At 47.9% G+C, this 13,239-nt stretch overlaps 2 protein-coding genes across 12 annotated transcripts in view; one reads left to right on the top strand and one right to left on the bottom strand.

The window, feature by feature from the left end:
* The window catches only part of VEPH1 (ventricular zone expressed PH domain containing 1), a 49,267-nt gene that overhangs the window by 27,324 nt on the left and 8,704 nt on the right, over window positions 1-13,239 (bottom strand). For 10 of the 11 annotated variants that reach the window (XR_004308368.1, XR_004308367.1, XM_015872214.2 and 7 more), the window contains 3 exons: window positions 11,889-12,063; window positions 1,838-2,004; window positions 144-353 (listed from right to left, as the gene is read on the bottom strand). Coding sequence is in view for 9 of the 11 variants with exons in the window: in XM_015872214.2 (XP_015727700.1) it covers window positions 144-353; window positions 1,838-2,004; window positions 11,889-12,063 (552 nt within the window). In the remaining 2 variants the exon portion in view is untranslated. Of the gene's footprint in view, window positions 1-143; window positions 354-1,837; window positions 2,005-11,888; window positions 12,064-13,239 lie in introns of those variants that run through there. The other variant, XM_015872218.2, reaches the window with a different exon arrangement.
* PTX3 (pentraxin 3) lies at window positions 4,260-9,709 on the top strand. The gene is made up of 3 exons (XM_015872220.2): window positions 4,260-4,687; window positions 5,038-5,577; window positions 8,381-9,709. Exons 1-3 carry the CDS (start codon window positions 4,540-4,542, stop codon window positions 8,992-8,994), a joined length of 1,302 nt encoding a protein of 433 aa, XP_015727706.1. The 5' UTR covers window positions 4,260-4,539; the 3' UTR covers window positions 8,995-9,709.

Here is a 13,239-nt window from a genome sequence, read left to right as displayed (position 1 = left end):
ACACACGGCCATCTTGCAAACCATGGAGGCATTTCTGGTGTGATGCTCTGGTTACTCCAGAATACTTAGTATGAAGTTTAACAAAAGAAGCGAACAAACAAGAAAACACACGTGCTGAACCAACCTTTAGTTTTCCAGCTTACCTCATCAACACGTCCAACAGCCCCAAAGATCTTTGCCGTTTGCCCAATCAAATGTGGGAAACTCTCACCAATTTCTTTTAGCTCTGGAAGAAACGCAGCCAAGGCTGCTGGGTCATAGCCAGACACTTCTGTCAGTACGTTTAGGACAATGTCACTATGGTTGGGGTCTCTTACAAGCCCCAGTAAACACGGAATACACTCTTTCAGCACCTATTTAAGAAAAAAAAAGAAGAAAGCATTGAATATATTTGTGAATGGTGAATACATACAACCAAAAGAGGTACTGTACGTTGGAGGGATGGAAACAGGCTGTCAGACTTTGATTCAGTGGAATAGCTTTTCACCCTCGCTGACCTCTGCACGCAGCTATTTGCTGAGGTCAACAGAAGTTCAGCTCAACATATGGAAGAAGGGTGAGCTGTAGCCTTGAAATATTACAGTTATGCATATGTAAGTAAGAAAATCCTCCATTGTTTAAAAAAAAGGAAAAAAAACAACAACACAAACCCCAACCCCTCAGCCCCCTCACCAAACATTTCCCTGCTTTAGGCCTTGTTCTATACTTAAAGGATTAAAACAGCATAGGTCTTAGCTATCCCTATCCATACAGTAAATTAAAGTGCTGGTAAAAAAAATGCTTTGTGTCCTCCAGGAACTAAACAACATGACAAGGTTAATAGTGAGCTAAAAATAAAGGCTGAACAGAAAACGCTGCGGGCGAGCTGGCATTCCTTGTAACAACACAATTTTCAAGAGGCTGAAGGTCTAGACCTTAAAACATCTCACAAGCAGCACGGAGCACGTTCAACTGCCTACTGAAGGATTCTCTCACACCTACATGACTAGATGTCTACATGTGTACAAACACACCTCTGAGTCAGGGAAACTGATGGATGTGTGTAAATGTGTTTCAAAACAGACTGATGAGACCTTCCAGCAACTTCCCAGGGCACAAAAATGGGTTCCACGCATTCCCTTGTGCATCTCTCGGCTCAGACACCAACGTCCCAGCAGGGCAGCAGCTCCTATGCCCCCAGCCAGGACACACAGTGACCTCAGACACACCGGCTCCAGCAAAGCCCCACTATGGCCACATGGGGCTCTTTGGTCTCCTGCTTCCAAAGGCAGCTCTATTTCATCTGTGACAGAGCATTATGATAAAGTTTCCTCAGCTATCTGGAGGAAGGTATTAACCGCTGCCGATTCTTCTTTTAGAAAGGTTTTATAGATTTATCTTTGTCTTATTCAAATGAGCTGGGTGCTGTCAACGTTGCGCCATTTTGAGAGCCTGATATGTGTTGCCTTAATTAATCTCCAGCTCGCTCTTAATCAGTTCCTAACTTGTTCTAGCTTTTCTTGATCTGTTCACACAGTTCTACTAGAAACGTAGCGAAGGTAATTACAACTCAAATGACAGAGGTAGAGCCAGAAAAGTAGAACACAGTCCTGGTTTATAACAGCAACAACTGCCGGACCACAAAGTTTATGTTCTCTTTATGACTGGAATTTGGAATGGAATTAAAGAATGGAATTAAGGAAACTCTATGGCAAACCACAGGAAAGCACCGTTGTGCACAGTGTGGGACTCCAACTGAGATAGCCACCAGCAGTCAGACCTCACCGGGTCACCTGAAAGACATAAACCCCCCAAAAGGAGGTGCAACACCGAGCAGCTCATTCACACACAGCCTTACCCTGAGCTCTTTCCTCCGTGCCATGAGCTGGAGCAGCCTCAGGAGGTGATGCTGCTCGGCTGGCTGCAGGTGGCCCATCAGTGCCAGCAGCTCAGGCAGGTGGTGCGCCATCGGCTGTGGCTGCTTCTCATATAGGGCAGGAAGGACACGCAGCAGCAGTGAGTTCCCTGCCAACAAAGCAGAGGAGAGCATGGTGCATTACTGCACAACAGTGCTGCATGGCTGGGGAGCAGCCTGGACCATCTGCATCCATCTGGAGACAGCAGCTTTTAAAGGTCATCAGCACAAACCAAGGAGGTTGTGGAATTCACTAGAGGAATCACAGAATGGCCTGGGTTGAAAAGGACCGCAATGTTCATCCAGTTCCAACCCCCTGCTGTGTGCAGGGTCACCAACCAGCAGCCCAGGCTGCCCAGAGCCACATCCAGCCTGGCCTTGAATGCCTGCAGGGATGGGGCATCCACAGCCTCCTTGGGCAACCTGTTCCAGTGCGTCACCACCCTCTGAGTTTCTGAGGAAATTGTGGATCGGGCCAACAAGCCGTGCACATGGCCCAGATAGAGCAAATCACAGCAGGTATAACAACGTATGCGTATCAAGTTATTTCCTATTCATTGTAATTCTCATCCCCAAAGCAATACCAGGAGAGGGCTGCTTACAAGCTCTCAGATTTGGATCATAGTCCATTGAGTCCTACACTCAACACTTGTGATTTAAATGGATTTAAAAAGCAAAAAACCAAAAAAGGCTAGAAAGCACATAAAAGCTGTATTTCTCCTTCACTGAGATTCAGACTTTCAAATTAAATAAGCAGCATATGGAAAGAATAATTGGTTATTAAGAGAGCTAAATGTGCACGACAGTAAATTTGAACATAAATAGTTAAGGATGCCATTTCCAGGAATAGAAAGGAGCCAGAAAAAGTCAACTGCAGACAGACTCAGATATGCAGAGCCCTCTCTCACACATTTTCTTAAGATGTCTGACCATAATTCAGTTTGAAGCCCCGGCTCATACCAAAATATATAACTTCACATTGCTGTACATGCCTGCCTCAATATATTTAAGTCTCACTTGAATAACATATGGAAAACATCTGCCCATTGCAATGTAGTATGGCTTCTTTTTGTGCATGCTTGTGAGTCCTTAAGGTCTCCTTGAATTTGGTTTCCAACAGGAACTAGCACTCTGGCCTGCTGCTTTTTCTCCCACTTAAACCCAAGCTCTGCAATTTTGCAAGAGAAGCAGCTCAGTTCCCAGGTGGGACCTATGTTTCAGACCTGACCGCACCACACTCGTGCCAGATATATGAAGAGCAACCCAAGCCTTGCAACACCACCTCTGAGCCAAGTAACTGAAATGCAATTCATTGCAGGCTCCAAAAGGATCCGGAGGTAGAGCCCTTCAGGAGTGCTCAGCCCTGGGACCACCTCTGCACTGCTCAGCAGCTCTCTGCATCTGACCCCCAAAGCATTTGTTCTGCTCCTAGAGCTGCTGGCTTCTCCCAGACCCCTGCATACAACTACTACAGCACTTAAGGGCAAGCTCCAGCCCTACCTCTGTCCCCAGGGCCATGGGGAATTCCTGCCCTGTTCCAGGAATGGAGCACAAAGCCAGCTGCAAATGAAGGAGATTTATTGATGGTTACCCCAGGCAGGTCAGTGAGCAGCTCAGTTCTGGCTGCTCTACCCACACCTTTGTGCCTGTCCCTCCCCGGTGCTACAGGTGAGACTGCACAATAGTTAAGGGGCACGAGAACTACTGCCTAACCATGGGATCAGTGCTTCTGTGTCACAGAGGTTCTTTTGAAGGTGCCTCTTTAATTTGTATATTCATCAAGGATTTTATTTTTTTCTTTTAATTAACCAGGAAAAGTAACCCAAACTAACCAAAAGTAACCCAAACTAACCAAAAGTAACCAGCAAAGCACCAATTCACCTGAAGTTCAAATCAACGTTTTCTGGATTCTCATCTGAGTCTGAAATTGGACAACCTGACTGTTAATAGACACAATTCCAATCCTGCAGCTGCTAACCTGTAGGCTTCAGAAGGAAGAAACTAGACAGAATACATTACCTGCAAGGACACAAAGCTGCTATTGCTAATTTGGGCTAGAAAAGTAAAAACCAAACAAGCTGTCTTTATTTTACAAGTTCTCCTTTCGAGCTCAAACTACTAGCAGAGGAGAAGATTCCAAATTAAAATCCCCCCAAAGCCACAGTATGTGGGTTACACCAGACACACGCATCCAAACCAGCTCCAGGTAGACACGTTTTCCTGCCAGCCCCCTCCGGAGCCGCAGCACATACCAGCAGCCAATGGAGTTTGCACAAAGAACACAGAACAGCCCAAGTGATGCGGCTCAGGCAGCAATCCCTGTCCCTGCTCCCAGCCCAGCATGTTGTGTATTTCTGGAACTCTGCTCCAGGGGAAGCAGCAGCGTGCGGAGCAGCTCTCCCCGACCCCCCCTCCTGCAGACCTGGGGGCTGACATTGAGCAAGCTGCACGCCCCCTGCTCCTCACTGCCAAAACCAACAACCAGAAGTGCTCCTATTACAGCGCTGGCACTCGCAGCGCTCATTCATTCAAGCTGAGACACTCGGAGCATTTATTAGGGGCTGCCCCGTGGCTCCTCGCAGTCCCCGCTGCAGTCCCACTCCAGCCCAGCCCCAGCCCGGCTATTTGCAGGAAGCAGCTGCAGAATGCTGCCTGGAGGAGTGCTTTCTCTGCTCATGCTGTTCTGTGTTTTCAGGGCTTCTGCTTCCGTGCTGGATGAAGATGACGACTACGATCTCATGTATGTGAATCTGGACAACGAAATTGAAGGTCCGGTCCTGGGCACTGAGGAATGTGAGTAGATACAGTCTACATTTCTGTTAAGCGCAGCACTGCGTTCTTTGTTGCTCAGCTCTTGTAACAGCCACAAGCATTATTTTAAGAGGAACCATGTGCTTGTAGCAGTAGGTTATTGCAGACGGCAATGCTCCGGTACTGGGATGGCGCTCCACAGTTTGCTGTGCACTACTTTTCTGTTTCCCTGCAGCAGACACCACTTGGTTTTAGGATTGCTGCACTGAGCACTGCTTTGCCTTCTGCTTTGAGACAGACACAAACGCAGGGGCAGGCTGAAGCCTTGCACAGAGGCAGGTTTTGGGAAACACACCTTCTGTTTAAACTTAAATCCGTGCCTTGCCTTCCAGCTGCCTCGTGTGACTGCCAGCGGGAGCACACGGAGTGGGACAAGCTCTTCATCATGCTGGAGAACTCACAGATGAAGGAGAACATGATGCTGCAGGCGCTGGAGGATGGGCTGAAGGAGGACGTGCAGGCAATCAGAGCAGAGTTGAGCCAACTCTCCGCTGGCCTCGCTGGCACCTTCAGCTCCGCGGTGCAGCAGCTCACCTCCCACGCCTTGGCCCAGCTGGAGCAGGCACTGCAGAGGAACAGAGACCAACCTGAGGATGCTGAGAGGCTCTGTGAGTTCAAGCAGGACAAGGTTCTGGAGCAGGTCCTGCAGCTGAGCCACAACGTGTCCACCAGGCTGGGCCAGCTGGAGAGCTCCTGGCTGAGATGGGCAGAGGGGGAGGCCCAAGAAACAGCTTTCCAGTTCCAGCAGGACAAGCTTGGCCCCAGCAGAGAGGACAACCTTCTCTTGAACACCTTATGGAAAGAGCTGCAGCAGACCAGAGCCGAACTGAAGGCATCTCAGAAGTGGGCTGCCCAGCACCTACTGCCAGCAGGTGAGTGCAGCGTGGGGCGTTTCCCAGAGGGTTCTTTGGGGGCACAAGCAAATGTCCTGTGAATGCTTTCCTCCTCGTAAGTCCCCAAAGCAGCCTTGTGGGCAGCCCTGAGGCTCTGAGCAGGCTGTAGATACAGGGAAGCAACTCAGCAGGCATTCTCGAGAAAGCAGTTCTGAGCTTCCCAAACATGGGATCAAAGAAAGATTTAATCAAAACCCTCACACAGGGCAAAGCAGCCACCCAGCCACCAACCCACCTCCAGCAGCTCTCCTAGATCCAAACAGCTGCCAAAGAGCAGCAAACATATTTCATGCAAAAAAAAAACTAGCCTTCCCTTCTACCTCCCCAGGTGGTGCACCCCCCACTCACTGAGCTCTCCTGTCCCCCTGCAGCATATTCCTGCTCCTTCCTCAGCCTCCTCCCCAGCTGAGAGGGCACTGCAGCAGGGCACAGACCAGCTGCCGACAGCCTGATACCCCTCCATTTACTTTTTTTCCTTCTGGATTATCAGTGTGCAAGTGAGGTGCCCATAGAACAATGAACTCACTGCTCAGATTTCCTTGGGGTCCTTGTGCTCTGTAACAAGACTCCCCACAGCAGCAATAGAGCAGGGTAATGCAGAGCAGAGCCCCAGCTGCAGAAAGCATGGGCACATACTGTTGTGTGCCCAGCAGAACTGTGCAGCTCTGCCAGCCTGGTGACTATGGCTGCGTATTTTCTCAGTGCGCCCACATCTTAAATAACTACACTGTACCACAAATAAAACTGCCCGTAGATTGAAAAACTAAGAAAATCCCCACAAACCTACACTCATATGGTCTTGCACGTGTGCCAACAGGAAGGAGGCATGCAGCCCCACCAGCACCGTCAGCGACCACTTAGCAATGCCATCAGCTCTCACACAGCTGAGCAAGAACTCAAAGCTGTATTTTAATGGGGAACATGAATTCAGTGTTATGCTTTCCCCCCTTTATTTGCTGCAGCATTTTAGTAAACTTGCATGTCCTGGGAGCAGACCTTCCAGCACATCCCTTACCCCCATCCCAAGCACATGGATCTTGCCTTCCAAAAGGCATGAGCTCATTCCTTATCTCCCCGCATAGCACAGCCAGCCTTGCACCATTTACTGTGCCCTGTAGGAGAGTCAAATCTTGATCAGCATTAGAGACCTCAGCCTCAGCACTGGAAACTCAGAGTATTTCCTCCAGTTGCAACATGATTTTATAGAGAGCATTCTTACTTTTTAATTCAAAATATACCTTTTAAGTAATTCCAGTGTATCTCTCTGCCTGGAATTTCTTTTTCAAGGGAATTTTTTGCAACTGACTTTAATCTTGAACTGCTGCCAGACGTGTCTTGAGGGATTTCCTAATCACACTTTTTGTTCTTCAGTGAGGCTGGATTTAATTTTGTTTAGCCCCTGATAACAAAGCCAGAAAGCCTGCTAACTAAAAGCTGCTTGGTGAAAGCATTCCTTCACAGCATCTTAAGGAGCATCCCCAGCAGCTGCCTCTCAGGTCTCCCAGAAAAAGAGAATCCCTAAACTATATGGGTTGGAAGGGACCTCTGCAGCCCCCAGAGCAGGTCTCCTGCAGGAGGTTATGCAGGAAAGCATCCAGGTGGGTTCTGAACCCTCCTCTGCAGATCCCACCACTTCCCTGGGCAGCCTGTCCAGGGTCCTGTCACCCTCATGGGGAAGGAGTTCTTTCTCATGTTCAGGTGGGACTTCCCACATTCCAAAATCTGCCCAGGGTTTGAAGGAAGTGGTCTGAAATAACACAGCAGCACAGCCCTGGAGGACACAGAGAGGCCTTCATTCACTAAAGCGGAAGTTTCCACACATTTAGACATTCCACATGCTTTAGCTGAGGAGGAAATGAGATGGCTGAATTGTGGGAGGGGGCTGCTTTTTCCCTATGTAACTTACAACATCCACTTGTATGTAAGGACCAGGGAACAGCACGTAGGACACCAAGGATATCTTGCACTCAGTAATCATCAGATACTTTTCTAAGCTTTGTGAACTCCTGAGAGCAGCTTCAATTATCTAGTTTCTATTACAACATATGCTTAATTGACAATGGGAGAGGAACTGCCTTACAAACATCCATATTGTCAGTGCTTAACCAGCAGTTCCTGATGGCCCTACAGACAGGGTCACAAAAGAGAGTCCTAAAAGAACCAAAGCTCAGCACACTTCTGCCAGCACTCCCTGCTCCTGCACAGCACTGCTCCAGGCTTGGCTCCAGGTGGGCTCCTGCCACAGCACACTGCATTTCACAGAATGGATGCACTCAGCCCTGCTGCTCAGAAGCTGTTGGTGGCATCCAGCCCTGCAGGATGCTCTGCAGCTGCTTCTGACACAGAGATTCAGCAGCTCCATGCTGCTGTCCCAGGAACACCACAGTATCTCAGACTTCCAGAGAGACAGAGCAGCAAATGCATCCCTCACAGACTGCAGGGCTCCCCAGTGCAGAGGGAATGCACCAGGACAGGCAGGCAGCAAACCCTAAGAATGGTGTGTACAAGGCAGGAACGCGCTTTTGTGGAGAAGGAAAAGCTGAGCCTTGCTCAAGCAGCACAACTTGCCCCTAGGCTCACTGCCATAAGAACAGCACAGCAAATTCATCCATCAGATCTGACAGCTTCTTCAAAGCATCCTGCAGGTGGGTTCCTCCATCGCATGGGATGAGCTGAGCTCACAGCCCTCTGAAAAGTCCAAAGTGAGTGTGAGCCAAGAGTCCTACCTGTGCATGTACCAATGACTTGTACTTAATGTCATCTTCCTAATTAACTCTTTCAGGCTACGAAACAGCAATCCTGTTCCCAATGCGCTCCAGAAAGATCTTTGGGAGCATTCATCCAACAGCTGCGATGACCCTCACCTCATTCACTGTTTGTGTCTGGGTCAAAGCAACAGAGGTTTTGGACAAAACCATAGTCTTCTCCTATGGAACAAAACTCAACCCCTATGAGATTCAGCTGTACCTCAGCCATCAGTCTGCAGTGCTCGCTGTAGGTAATGCCCAGCACAAGGTGACTGCCAGGGACGTGGTGGTAACCGGGAGGTGGATCCATCTGTGTGGCAGCTGGAGCTCAGATAACGGGACCGCATCGCTGTGGGTGGATGGAGCGCTCACGGCCACTGCTGTGGGCATTGCTGACACTCACATTGTTCCTGATGGAGGAATTCTGCAGATCGGCCAAGAGAAGAACGGCTGCTGCATTGGAGGAGGGTTTGATGAAGCTTTGGCCTTCTCAGGAAAGTTAACAGGGTTGAACCTGTGGGACAGAGTGCTCAGCACTGAGGAGATAGCAGCGCAGGGCGGAGAGGATGCATGCAGCTCCCGGGGCAACATTGTGGGCTGGGGAGTCACGGAGATTCTGCCATATGGAGGAGCTCAGTATATGTCTTAAGCCCCAGTAAGGCAGTTTCTGAAGCAGAGCACATTTTGTTAAGAGCAGAACACCAGTGTACGTACAAGGAACAGAGCTGAAGAAGCCTGTATCTATCCAGCTCCCAAGGCAGATTAGCACCACAAATTTATGCAGTGAGATGCTGTGGGGGTGGGATTTGATCTCCGCCTGCTGTTCTGGCAAAACACTGAAAATACCACATCCAGACTTGACATTGGATAAGCCATTCCTGAGGTCAGATGACCACCATCTCTCTAACTTATGCTGAAAGCTGAGTGCAACTGTGGGCACTGCAGTGCTGCTCTGAGCTCCTGCCCAGCCCTGCCAATGCCAAGCAGGGGCTGCACACCTCCCAGCCTTCCCTGGCCATTGCTACTCAGCCTCTGGCATGAGCCGCACAGGGGAAGCCCATCAGCCAAGAAGCGTGTTGTTTATTAAGTGTTGTTAGTAATCTGTAGGCTACAAATAGAACTAGCTTCTTGTTTAAAGCATTTGTAGTGCCACCGACTGACCCGACATATAGGAGTAATATTCACCATCATAATCTGATGTTACGTTTCGAGAAAGTGCGGTTGTATTATATTGTAAATTGACTTTGTGATAATTTTATTGAGATTATTTTTGTAAAGTTGTTTTGTAAATATACTTTACTAAATGAAGGCCTTCCGTGGTTTTCATCGACCAAAGCTCTAAATAAATAGGAAACTGAATTTTTTTCCATGTTTTTAAGTGCTCCATTTGAATTGCCAATAGAAAAGAAACACATATCAAGTCTGATAGAGCTGGAGAGCCCCTTGGAGGGCTGTAGGCCAACACCAGCCAGCAGCAGCTCCTAACACTGCACTCTGAGCAGCTTCTTGACACTTGTTGCCTCACTCATTGCTGAATACAGCGCTGCTAGTAAACCCTTCCTTCCACAGTGCATCAGTAGTAAAAAATAAAAGTGATGATGATGCCATTTCCACTTTACTATGCCATTCGGGGGGTTGTGCTCTGTGGCTAAAGCTACATGTTCTGCTTCAGCATTCCAGCCATGCTGTACGTTTAAGGCAAAATAAATGCTCAGAGAGCTGCAATTTCCACCACAATAGAAGTGTATCTGAACACTCAGCAATGAGCACAACAGAAAGTCCTTACAAAATAAGGCCTGCAAATAACCTATATTATGGGATAGTGAAAGGTTACTTCTGTTCATCTGCTGACTTCAGAGGAAAACTCAAATTCCCAGCATTGTGCAAGCACAGAAAGCCTCTCAAACCCTCCTTCCATACGCTGCCCTCCATTAAGTGAAAACAAATGTCCCTGGGATGTAGCAGAACCAGCAAAATCCTTACAGATTACCAGCAGTGGTTCCTGGCTGCTTTTCTTGTCATTCCTCATACCTGGGATGCTTTGGTTTTTGGGAAGCCTTTTGCTATCTCCGCACTGCTCTGGCCCATTACCAAACACAACCCAGTCATTCCCACTGACTCAGCTGGAACGCTTTACAACCACTATTGCTTTACAGCCACTGCAAACCAGCACAGATTCCCCCATCAGCCAGCAACCCTTCACCCCACGCCAGCAGCAACCCCCATCAGCACCCATCCCCTCCTCCCCCAGCTGAGCTGTGTCTGTAACAGACCATTTGCCTGACTGGAAAACACAAAAGTATCTGGGAGAGCATTTTGCCAGCATTACCACAGCACAGTGCCCTCCTGCAACCTGCAGCTCCCCTCTCTGATGTCCACAGCAACATCTGCTGGTGGAATATCATACATGCAGGAAGACCAACAGTCAGCTGTGGATGTTTGCTACTCCTCTCCATTTATGACTATACCGTAAAACTCATCACACTCCATGTTTCTATTCATCCCCAGTGCTAACAGACAACATAAGCATCTAAATACTAATGCCACAGATCCTAAAAGAATCATTACTACAAACCCACAAAGCCACAGGGACATCCTGCTCTGGGGCCAGTCAGTTTGTGCTCTCCCACAGCTCATACTTATTGATCACATTTGGCCTTAAACCAATTAGACTAATTTGTAGCATCTTAAGCACCAAATTTCTTTCCAGCTCAGGGTTTCCCTCCAAATAATAATAATAATAAAATAACTACTCCCTTTTTTGTATGTATAATAATGTTCAAGATTAATTTTGCACAGAATTACCCAGCAATGTTTGTGTAATAATTAGGCAGCTGTTGGCACTTCTTGCTATTACCTGTGCTTGGAAAAACAAACCGATTTTGCTACTGCAGCAGCACCGTATTGCAACCATGAAATTGACAACATTGGCCAATTTGGAACTCCTTTTTTAGAGCTCTGAATATTTATGGTTCCTTTTTAAAGCACAGAAGTCAAATGCAAAGAGTTTAGCAGCAGAACCACCTGAAGCTACTAATGCAGGTGAGACTGCATCAGCACCACAAGGCTTTTATATCTGACATCTGACATAGGGTGGGATCCATTTCATCTTCATTCCTATTTTCAAGTATTGCCATTGACACTAATAGAAAGGATAGGAGCCCAGTAACTGCAGCCTCCTATCACAGCTCGTTACTTGCACTCCATTAGCACAGTGCACTAACAGCTATAGATAGATTTCCTGCCCTGGGGGTCACCCAATCTACAACGAATCTTCCATGGTTCAAAGGGTTCATTAAGTTCACGTGTTCTCAAGAAATCTTCCTTGATATATTCTGTTAATTTAGATTGTGTCTGATATACTTAATCACATGTTTATGAATGTTTGCATGTTCCATACACGCATGTCACAGGGTGGGCTCGGTGATCTACTATTAAATGTGGAGGTTGGTGGCCCTGCCTATGGTGGGGGTTGGGGTTGGGTTGGAGCTTCATGATCCTTGAGGTCCCTTCCAACCCTATAGGTTGGATCAATGCTCATACCTTGAAGGACACTTTTGACAATGGCATCTGTGTGATCAGCCAGCAGCTCTGCTTCAGCAATGGCAGCCAGGGAGAGGTAACTTGACATGTTCCTGCACAGCTCCTTATTGCCCCGCTGAAGGAACTTCACTGCCACGGGGACAGCCAAGGCCATCACCGAAGGACGGCTGTAATTCTGCAAAAACATGAAGAAGCTCTGAAAAACAAGTGGCTGAAATAAGACATCTCCTGCTGATAGGAATTGGAAAATAAAGATCAGAACATCGGGGAGGGGGGACAGAAAAAGCAAAACAAGGGGTCAAGAAAGCTTATGCTTTGGTGACAGCACTGACAGCAGGCTTCAAAGAAACAGCAAGGAAGGAAATCTAAAACCACTGCAGCAGGAGATGATTGTACACACATTTCTGTATTTTGCAAGGGCAGAAAACATGATATTTAGTACACTACTCACACATCAGCAACATTCTGACCAATGCATTTTTGTGTTTAGTGCCATCAGAGAAGACAGCAGAAGCCACATCCGCTATCTGAGCAGTACAGGTTGCTTTCACCCCAACGTACAGTAAACCCCTTGGAGCAGTTCTTCCTGCTGGGACCCCACTCATGCTGCTCACTGTGCCAGCAGAGCCCAGCCAGGCAGCCAGCCCTGCAGAGTACTGAGAGCTCAGCTTCCTTCCTTCTACCCTTTGTCCTCCCCTACCCTGTCCCCTTTCCCAGCTCTCCAACCCCGGCTGGGGCAAACTGACCATATCCAACTTCTCTGAACACCAGGGTCAACAAAAATTGTTCTATGTGTTGCACTGAAGGAAGCTGTCTGCTGGCCTCGCAGTGGTGTGGTGGAAGTCGACCTCTCCTCCCATGTAATTATTGATAGGACAAAAGCATCAAGCTGTGCCAGGGGAGGGTCAGGTTGGATATTAGGAGATGTCTCTTCTCCCAAATATTGGTCAGGAGCAGTGGGGACACTGTGTCTGGAGGTGTTCAAGAAATGTTTAGATGTTGTACTGAGGGATATAGTCTGGTGGGGAAATATTAGCAGTAGGTGTGCTGTTACACTGGATGCTCTTGGAGGTCTTTTCCAGCCTGAATGATTTTATGAGAACGGTGTCAGGCTTCGGTAGTCCCAGGGCTACCTGCACATGTACCTGGGTTGTGAGATCATAGTGTGGAAGGATTTTTTGCAGCACACATCTACTGCCCAATAATCTCCTGTACATAACCACCCTTGAAGCAAGCAGGACATATTTGTTTACGTGCATTTGAGGACCTACATCCTTTCTGAAACCTCCTTAATCAGTGCTTTTCTCTCATCTTCCCTCACTTTTGAACATCTCTTTGAAACCAGAATACA

The sequence above is a fragment of the Coturnix japonica genome, chromosome 9 (genome assembly GCF_001577835.2).
Source record: "Coturnix japonica isolate 7356 chromosome 9, Coturnix japonica 2.1, whole genome shotgun sequence".
In the NCBI taxonomy this organism is placed as follows: domain Eukaryota; kingdom Metazoa; phylum Chordata; class Aves; order Galliformes; family Phasianidae; genus Coturnix; species Coturnix japonica.
The sequence above is the reverse complement of the archived record's forward strand: the minus strand, read 5'-3'. Positions and strand labels throughout refer to the sequence as shown.

Excerpts from the sequence above, each read along its gene's own strand:
- PTX3 (XM_015872220.2), top strand. The coding sequence starts at position 4,540 with ATGCTGCCTGGAGGAGTGCTTTCTCTGCTCATGCTGTTCTGTGTTTTC. Across the intron at positions 4,688-5,037 it reads GGTCCTGGGCACTGAGGAAT|CTGCCTCGTGTGACTGCCAG; the intron begins GTGAGTAGATAC and ends CTTGCCTTCCAG. Across the intron at positions 5,578-8,380 it reads CCAGCACCTACTGCCAGCAG|GCTACGAAACAGCAATCCTG; the intron begins GTGAGTGCAGCG and ends TAACTCTTTCAG.